Source organism: Mus pahari, chromosome 6, assembly GCF_900095145.1.
Source record: "Mus pahari chromosome 6, PAHARI_EIJ_v1.1, whole genome shotgun sequence".
Taxonomy (NCBI): Eukaryota; Metazoa; Chordata; class Mammalia; order Rodentia; family Muridae; genus Mus; species Mus pahari.
Window position 1 is genome coordinate 3,245,104 of NC_034595.1, and position 10,003 is coordinate 3,255,106.

At 46.3% G+C, this 10,003-nt stretch overlaps 1 protein-coding gene across 1 annotated transcript in view; it reads left to right on the forward strand.

The window, feature by feature from the left end:
* Positions 1–3,834, forward strand: part of Cavin4 (caveolae associated protein 4) — an 11,223-nt gene extending 7,389 nt beyond the window's left edge. Inside the window, exon 2 of the mRNA XM_021201286.2 lies at positions 1,600–3,834. Within this exon, the coding sequence (XP_021056945.1) occupies positions 1,600–2,259 (660 nt within the window). The 3' untranslated portion in view covers positions 2,260–3,834. The remainder of the gene's footprint in view (positions 1–1,599) is intronic.
* Positions 3,835–10,003: the final 6,169 nt, after the last annotated feature.

Below are 10,003 nucleotides of genomic sequence, written 5' to 3' on the forward strand. Positions count from 1 at the left end.
GGTCTCTGGTGCATTCTAGAGGGTTCCCCCACCTCCTACCTCCCGAGGTTGCCTGTTTCCATTCTTTCTGCTGGCCCTCAGGGCTTCGGTCCTGTTCCCTTTAATGTCATCTCTACATAATAGCTCTTAATGCATATTCCTTACCTCCCTCCTGAATCCCGGTTTCTCAGCTTTTGCCTGCATACCCACTTCACATTCGAAGGCCAGGGTCTCTTGCTTCTGTGCTGTCTCAGTTAATGGCAGACTCCTCCCTCTGTTGGTCTAGCTGCGGGTCCTATGGGTTCTGACTTTCCAAGCAGAGCTGCAGTCAGAAGACATCTCACGCCTTTCCCTGCCCACAAACGCCCTGTCTTCCCTTTGCTTAAAGTCACCACTGTACTGTCATTCTCCTTGCTTGTCCTAACCCATGTGCCTTGTCTCTAGCAGAGTGACTCTTGCACAACATGGGTCAAATCATGTCCCTGCTGTTCTCAAACCTTGAGAAGTCTTCCTGTCAGAAAAGAACTTCTGTCCTCACTGTTGGTCCCAGAGCCTCCCCTGACCTGGCCTTCCCTGCCTGGGGGGAATTAGGGCATTTGAATTGGTTCTTGAAGAAAGCTATCGTTTGTAAAGTTAAAAAGAGGTAAAGAGCCATTGAAGGAGAGGCAGCCATGTATACGAAGGCTGTAGAATGTTAGTGTCCAACTACTTGACGCTGAGATGTGGCATGAACAGCTGCAAGTATGTTGGGGCACATGCATAGCTATCCTGGGATTTACATCTCAGACTGCTCTAGAGTGGACCCATCTTGCTAGAGGGTTCAAAATCATTTGTGTTTGAGGAACTTGAGAATGGATTGTGTCTCTGGGCTAGAGAAGCAGGAAGGTAGGGTTAGGTCAAGTGCTTTCTAAGCATACTGGAAGGTTCAGATTCAACCCTTGAACACTGGTGGTCTCTCAGAAGTCTTCAGTGGGTTAGAACCAAACTCTGCTTGCAGAAGTATTTCTCAGGGAACTCTCAGGTGATGGTCTGGAATGAGAGGGACTGGGGGAGACTGATGGCCCAAGTTCAGACCCGAGGCGATGAGCTGAGTTAAGGCACGGGTAGAGGAGTGAGAAGCGAGCTCAGTATGTTGCAGTGTTATTGGTGGAGCTTGATGGCTAGTTGACTGTGTTGACTGTGGGACAAGAGGGTGAGGATGTATTTGGGGTGATGTTTCTGAGGTCTCTACCTTGTGTGTTGTCTAGATGGCCATTGGTGCTGAGAAAGGCAGGAAAGGCAATATAAGGGATGAGGATGATGGACGGGCCTTGAGGCTTGTCCTTCTGAAAGGTGCCTGTGCTATGTTAAGATGGAGAAGTTTGTCAGCTTTGGAGTAGAGAAGTGAAGATACAGTATTGTGAGAAAAAGGTCAAGGAGAGAGAGAGGGAGAGAGGGGGAGAGAGAGAGGGAGAGAGAGAGAGAGAGGGAGAGAGAGAGNGAGAGAGAGAGAGAGAGAGAGAGAGAGAGAGAGACAGGCCAGGGACAGACAGCAGGGAGGCGGGTGGTAAGGTGTGGTCAGAGGTAAAAGCTGGTGCCTGCTCCAAACAACTCACATGCAGTATTTTCCCTCTCCTTCAGGAGGATATTCCCTGCCCTGCATCCCTGTCTGTTGTTAAAGACAGAAGCCTGCCTGAGAACCAGGAGGAGGCCGAAGAAGTCTTCGATCCACCAATAGAGCTCTCCTCGGATGAGGAATATTATGTTGAAGAGAGCAGATCTGCCAGGTTTAGAAAGACAGGCAAAGAGCACATTGACCATATTAAGAAAGCATTTTCCAAAGAAAACATGCAGAAGACACGGCAGAATTTTGACAAGAAAGTGAGTGGAATCAGAACTAGGATAGTCACTCCTGAGAGGAGAGAGAGGCTGAGGCAGTCGGGAGAGAGGCTGAGGCAGTCAGGGGAAAGATTTAAGAAATCGATTTCCAGTGCCGCTCCCTCAAAGGAAGCGTTTAAGATTCGGAGCCTTAGGAAAGTGAAGGACCCCAAGGCCGAGGGCCAGGAGGTAGACAGAGGGATGGCCGTGGACATCCTCTCAGGCAGCCTGGCTCTGGGGCCCATCCATGAGTTCCACTCTGATGAGTTCAGTGAAACAGAAAAGGAGGTGACCAAAGGAGGGTACAGTCCCCAAGAAGGAGGGGACCCCCCAACACCTGAGCCTTTGAAGGTGACTTTTAAACCCCAGGTGAGGGTAGAGGATGACGAGTCACTCCTGTTGGAGTTAAAGCAGTCCTCATAGAGGATTTAAGTCTTAGCATCCACCATCCAGTAGGAATCGTGTGGTTGTAGTTTGAATGGTGTGGTATTCATATTCATTTATATTCATCCGCAGTGGAAAGGCAGATGGTAGAAAAGCTTCATTTCTTACCTTTAAAATCCTAAAGATGCTGGAAATATTATATACAATTTTTGTACAATTTCCTTGGGAATTCTATTCCCCTGAGAATATATGACTCTGACAGCACCCCATCCCCACCCCCCCACCCCCTTATGTCATGTTTTTTCGTGGCAGCTCTTGGCCAATGAGAAAATAGTAGCACGGCTCTGGTCAGTTAGATAATATGCCATTCGTAACACAGAAACAACCAATCTGTGCCTGTTGTTCACCAGCAAACTCTAGATCTGGGTCAGGATTGACACATCCAGTCAATAAGGGGAGTAGCTGATGAGTATACATCGTGTGATCCAGATGTTCACATCTGGAGATCATTAGTGAGTCAGTAGCCTCATGAAGGTTATGAAGTTCTTGTGTGAGGGAAAGAAAATAGACATCTGGGGCTTGAACATTTAGCTGTGGCCACATAACTTTATTACTAGTGAGATACTTGGCTGGCCGCCACATATTCTCAGTGGTACTTCTTGGAGGACTTGAGGTCTGAGGGGATGTCACCGAGTGTGTGACAACGAGACGCACAACCAGTGGAGAAGCCCACAAACCACACCGGCCTCCCCTCACCCAGAATCGAACACTTACATCCGTGAAGAAGCCCTCGGCACTGGCTCCGAGGCCAGAGCTGAGCGGAAACGGGTGGTTCACAAGTCTTCACGGAATGAAGAGTGAAAAATGAATGCTTGCATGGGTGCCTTCTCGTTAAAGGCTGAGGCCATACCTTGGCCCTTCAGCTGCGTCCTAACATATTCCTCGGAAATCCGCCTCTAATTGCCTTTAGATTTGGATGTGGGGTGGACGAGTGCAGGCGCTGTTTGTACAGCACAAGGTAGAAGTCTGGGGCTCAGGTGTCAAGCGGCTTTTCTGGGGTCTGGCCTGATGTGCTGGGCATGGGAATGACTTCCAGCATGCCTGTTTTCCAGAGTAAGCCCTTTAGGGCTAAGAACAGCGCCCCTAAGCTTCTGTTACAGCCACCTTGGAAGGCATCCAATTCCTCTTAGCTCTTAGATTTACTTCTGGGTGGTCAAGAAGTAGAAATTGCTGCTGAAGGAAAGCCATATCGATTCTACGCTTCCAGCACACTGAAGTCTTCAGGTCATTTTCTTGATATGGAAAAATGGTAGGATTTTTGATAATATTTTTTACTCACATTTAATATAATTTGGAATATTCATGTAGTACTTTTGATAATTTTTTTTTACTCACATTTAATTTAATTTGGAATATTCATGTAGTACTTAAGTATATGCAGGCATGGCAGTGCATGTCTACTGCCCCAGAACTGAGAAGGTTGAAACAGGTCACAAGTGGAGTGAGCCTGGATTCTCTTTATAAATACAGATCAGTATAGTTTTCCTTTTCTCATGGCCTGAATACATATTCTTCTTGCTGCCTCCTCTTCCTCATCCTCTTCTTCCTCCTCCTTCCTCTTCCTCCTCTTTTTTGGTTTGTTTGTTTGTATGTTTTGAGACAGGGTTTCTCTGTGTGGCCTTGGATGTCCTGGAACTTTCTCTGTAGACCAGGCTGGCCTCTAACTCACAGAGACCTCTGCCTGCCTCTGCCTCCTGAGTGCTGGGGTTAAAGGCCTGCATCACCACTACACAACATCTTGCTATCTTTTTACACTGCAAGCAGCATATGTAGCATTGAATAAAACTTTGAAAGACTAATTCCAAACACATTTTCATAACAGCTGAGAAGGACGTTAGGTGTCCAAGAATAAATTTGAATGTGAGATGATGTTACTGCAAAATGTGAGGCCAGTGTTGTGGTTGTAAATCTTTTAGCCAATGATGAATGGTAACCACAATATGCAAATGAAGGATGAGTTGACTGATGGTAAATCGAGGCTCGAGGGACATAGGGAAGTTACGGAAGTGATAAGTCGACGGTAGGAAGAATATCGAGAAGTTACAGTGGTTGTTTTCAGTTTGTTTCATTTGGTCTAAAATATTTTTCTGCAAATAACTAGGGCTTCTGTTTACCAACTCATTAATATCCAGCTTTTAAGCATTGTACCAGCAGCTGTGTTAGAGTCTGACTGGGAAGGGACTGACCAGCCCCTCATCTTGCTAGCTAGCATTTGGCACCAGAGCCACCGGATGTTTCGTACTGCTGAGGGCTCACTGTATAATCCTGTGCTCTGTGTACACTAATAGGATTCCCCCTCCATGTTGTAAGATCATGTGTCAGCATCTTTTCATGTCTAGGACATCCCTAAATCCTACATTAAGGCTCTCTTGTACCAGTCCCTCCAGGGGTGGCATTCAGCTGGTGGTTTGGGGAGATGTACCTTCCACCTTAGACCATGGCCAAGTTCATCCATAACTTCGAAAAGAAGGCACCGTTGATGGTGGCCGCTGGATTGGCCACATTTTGGCACTACGCCAAGGTTGAGGTGTTTCCCCCAACCCCTGGTGAAATCCCTACGTAAATTGAGAGCATGAAAAAAAAATAATTCAAAGTGCTAAAACTGGTAACTTCAAACACGTCCGATTTGTGCTCTTATTTGAACATTCTTGGACTACTATCTGAATAAAATACTAGCTGTCGAAAAAAAAAAATCTCTTGTACCTTCTACCTTCTTTCATGGCATGGAGATGATCGGCTGCAAAATTCACACACTCACTTAATGTAAGTGACCTTCTAGTCAGTGTTCATTATTTTTAAAACATCCGGTTACTTACTGATCTGTAGTGCAAAGTTACACATCACGCTTTAAATAATTTACTCAAGTCAAACCCTTAGCGGGATTTACCCCCTTCTGGTAACAGAGCAGCTGCCACAGATTTGGGGGTGGGGAGCTGGGGTTGAGGCTCTGCCAGGGGAGACATGGAAGTGCACGTCTGTCTCCTGCATGTGATGATCCAGGTATCTGGAGTCAACAGTGGCTTGACCCCTGCGGACAGGTTGTTGGGTGTTCTGCTTGCAACAGTGGATTTGTGTGTACTCCCCAAAACAAGTTTTTATGAATAAAAAGTAGAAGCCAAAGTAAAAAATGAAAGCATTGTGTCTTCCTTCATTGCCTTTTGTACACATTAAAGACATTGGTTTGGAACAGGCCTGGTGGTTGTGGTGGTTCTTTTTTTATGCATGGTGTGTGTGTGTGTGTGTGTAGGCCAGAAGAGGCCATCAGGTGTCCTCTGGCAGGCCACCTATGCTGCTTTGGAGGCAGGAGCTCTCCCTTAAGGTAGTTCTCCTGCTTTCTCATCTAGGCGAGAAGCTGGCAGTCTACCTACCGCTGCCTGCTTTTACAGGTGAGCTGCTTTCGTGAGTGCTGGGATTTGAACTGTCATCCTCAGGGTCACAGAGCAAATACTCCTAACTGTTGAGCCATCTCTCAACCCCTCACTGTACTCTTACCTGCTCCAGGTCTTGGATCACATTATACACAGTGTCCCTCCGAACCACGTTTACTGCATTTTGATGACATGAAATCACTGGACTCCTTTTGTTTTTCTTTTGGGACAGGTTTTTCTGTATCTTCTGGTTTTGAACTCTGGTAAGAAAATGCAGGTTTGCTCTTCAAATAAGGAGAGGGCTAGCCATGTTTTCATCCTGGTGCCTGGTCTGTAGTGAAGGTGCTTCCTGCTCAGTTTTGGGCCACTCTTGTGACCCCTTTGAGCAGGCGATGTCCTGGCATTGGTGGCTGCCCCCTCCCAAATCAGAATCTAGCAGTGTTGGGCGATCCAGAATAGCTGCTGCTTCACTGTGAGTCTCTCAGGACTCACCAACCCATGCTCCCGCGGGCTGCTTTTCTTGCTAGTTGGCCCTCACTTCAGCATACCCATGCCCTTGAGAAGTAAAACTGCCTCCGTGTGGGTTGAAGGTCACTGTGAGCTCTTCGGTCTATTCATTGCTCAAGGCCAGAGCTCTGCCTGCTTGTTGTGTGTTCCAAAGAAAGGCAGCTCCTGGTCCTTAACATGGGTGGCTTTCTTCTTGTGTATTGTTTGACACCTGAAATTCCAACTAAGGCAGCGCGTTATTCCATTTAGACTGTGATAAAAACCTCTGTAACCCACTACACTGGCCAAGGCCAGTTGCCAGGGTACACGTGGCTGCTCAACAAAATGGCCTTGGTTGCAGCAAGGACACCCATTTTTACCGTGTTTGTCACCTTGGATCTGAATGATAGTGTAAAACATCAGAAAGTGTTAGGGATTTAAAATGCATTTGTTGGGCATATTCTTCCCCTTTCAAGTTCTAGCTGATGGAAACACCATACGAGGCTTAGTAGCAAATTGCAGATCAAAGTGCCGTCTTTAGCAGAGGCTTTGCATATATACAGGAACTCCTCCAAATGTAAGACATCTGACAAATTCTGATCGTAAAGGTAGCATACAGCCATGACCCGAGGCAGGCCTTGTGTCTCCTTGGGGAACTGCACGCTGTGGTGGTTCTTCCAGAGGAAGCAGGATTTGGAGCAGGGCATCCCGCTTCATCAGTTGGTGCCGAGGCCTTCAGGTCTGACTCAGCCATTGAGAGTAGCTGAAATAAAAGCTTACCCTCTGTGGCGAGCCTTACCCCTACCAGGAGGTGGCAAGAGGTCGGGAGGTAGGTGGTTGGAATTGGGGCACAGAATCTACTACATATGAAAGCAGGGTTCAGTTTGAAGGCACTGCCTAGTTTGAGTCCTAAGGTGCACAGTTCAAAATGTCACCCATGGGCTGGAGGGATGGTTCAGTTGCTTTTGCAGCATTTTGTTCACACCCACAAGGTGGCTCACAGCAGACCTAAACTCCAGATCCAACATTCTCTTCTGAACCCTGCAGGTACAAAGTATGCACAATTAAAGAAGCATATACACAGATAGCACACTCGAGAATGAATACACCCGTCTTTTTTATGTGACCCAATGAACTTGGCTGTTACCCCGTACTGAGGCCTGTTTTGGACATATTGAACTGAAGTGCTGTTCTTAAGTGAGGGCTGATAGGGGAGAGCTATAGACCCCAGCTTAGAGGAGAGGCTGAGATTCACATGTTTTAGGGGTGGGTGGGTAGGGGTGGGATAGTATCTCATATCCCAGACTGACTTCAAGCTTGTTATGTAAGTAGCCAAGAATGACCTTGACTCTTTGACCTTCCTGTTTCCATCTAGGGCCTTTCATGTTAGGTAAGCACTCTAGCAACTGAGCTAAACACCCAGCCTCATGCACTTCTGACAAAATAGGTGAAAGGGTGGGTTGTCATCAGTCAATCTTGACAGTTTCATAACTGACAAAAATCCCAAATTGAGTTTTACCTCCAGAAAAATATCTATGGTGATTGACACCATTAATTAGGAAGGGCAAGGGGGGGCGCTGATGAGCTGGCTCGGTGGGTAAGAGCACCTGACTGCTCTTCCGAAGGTCCAGAGTTCAAATCCCAGCAATCACATGGTGGTTCACAACCATCCGTAACAAGATTTGACGCCCTCCTCTGGAATGTCTGAAGACAGCTACAGTGTACTTACATATAATAAATGAATAAATCTTAAAAAAAAAAAAAAAGAAAGGAAGGGCAAGGGGTTTCTCAGACATGGCTTCCTTAGCTCCCTTTCCCAAACTTAACTCACTTCAAGAGGAACCTGATGTACACAAGGGGCACAGTGGGTAGGGTTTGCTGAGTCTATGAAGGTATCATTCCTGGCTGGTTTGCCCGCTAGTCACATTGTAAAACACCCAAGATCCTAAGATTCTCATAGGCCTATTGTCTTCATTTATTAGATCTCGTTAGACTTTCATCAGAGCATCCTTTCCATTGACAACCATAGCTGAATAACTACCCCAGTTTAGGATAAAATAAAATCCATTGAAATGAGTGTCTTCTTCTTCTTCTTCTTCTTCTTCTTCTTCTTCTTCTTCTTCTTCTTCTTCTTCTTCTTCTTCTTCTTCTTTTTTTTTTTTTTTGAGACAGGGTTTCTCCGTGTAGCCTTGGCTGCCCTGGATCTCACTCTGTAGACCAGGCTGGCCTCAAACTCAGAAATTCGCCTGCCTCTGCCTCCCGACTGCTGGGATTAAAGCCATGTGCCACCACAACCCGGTCAGAATTGTTTGACTCTTAAAATCTCCCTGGAAAAGACCCCTGAGGGCCCGCTGGGAGCCTTTGCCTCCTTGTCCCCAAATCCCTCCCTCCTCCAGAATTGAATGCATTATGGGTGGGTTTCCATGGAGACAGGAGTGACTCAGGCTCCTTTGGCACCCAGTCAGTTTTCAGTCCCTCCACACCCCCTGCCTGGAGGGGCAAGGGAAGCCTAAGAAGATTCTCATTGCGTGTTCTTTTTAGTTTTCGAGATTGTAATATAATGCTGTAATTTCCCCCTTCCTTCCCTCCCTCAAAACCTTCTCATACACCCTTCCTAGCTCTTCCAGAGTCATGGCCTCTTTTTTCATTAATTATTGTTATATATATTATATATATTATATATATATATTATATATATATATATATATATATCGAGATAATTAGTGTTAGTGTTAGTGTAAATTAGGAAGTATAATATTGGCTTTATTTTGGTTTTTTGCTTCTTAAATATTATCTTTTTAGTATTAATAACACTAATAACTATTAACACTAATAATTTAATTTAATATTAATATTATCTTTTAAAATATTTCCCTACATGTATGCATGTATACAACTGCATTCCTGGCACCCAAGAATGCCAGAAGGCAATAAATAGGTTCCCTGGAACTGGACAGATAGGTGGTTATGCGTCACCTCATGGGTGCTATAAACTGAACTCAGGTCCTCTGCAGGAGCAGCAAGCTGGGCATCTCTCCACCCCCAGTGATTTTCATGTGTGTGTATGAGTGAGTGCAGGTGTGTGTGTGTGTGTGTGTGTGTGTGTGTGTGTGTGTGCCATGACATCCATTTGGAGATCAGACCACAATGCCAAAGGATTGGTTTTCCCTACTACCTTGTTGAGGTGAAAGAGGTTGGCTCAGGGCATTTAGAAAATTCCACCAGACCCCTCCCTTCCTGAAAGAGAAAGGTCATGAAACACTTAGGCACCCCTCCCCTCCAGAAGGGAGAGGCTTAATTACATTCCTCAGACCACTGTGTGTGTGTGTGTGTGTGTGTGTGTGTGTGTGTGTGTTGGACCCACCATTGGCCACCTGCTGGTGGGGGAGGCCCAGAGCACGCAGACACAGGGCACGGTGGTCACCTAGAGAAAAGGAAAGTCCTTGCCACCTCAGTCCCTAAAGACCAATCAGTTTAAAAGTCACACTGTTCTGCCAATCACATTGTGCCTAATGGCTGCTCCTCTGAAAACTGTATAAATACTGGTTGACCGAGATGCACGTGGTCGACACTTCTCCTTTGGGTGTAGGATGACCCCAACACGTTGGAACAATGAATTCCTATTGCTTTTTGCACCAATTCCCCTCTCTGAGCCATTCACTCTGAGTCCCCGGCAAACTAAGGCTCACCAGAGTCTTACAGAGGCAGGTCTCTGTTTTTGTTACTGCTGCCGTTGTGTACTGCAGACTAGTTGGCTATTGGGCAATTCTCCTATCTCTGCCTCCCACATCTCAACAGGAGTGCCAGTGTTCCTGATGGACACCACCACACCCAGATTTGTGTGTAGGTGGCCGAGATCAAACTCAGGT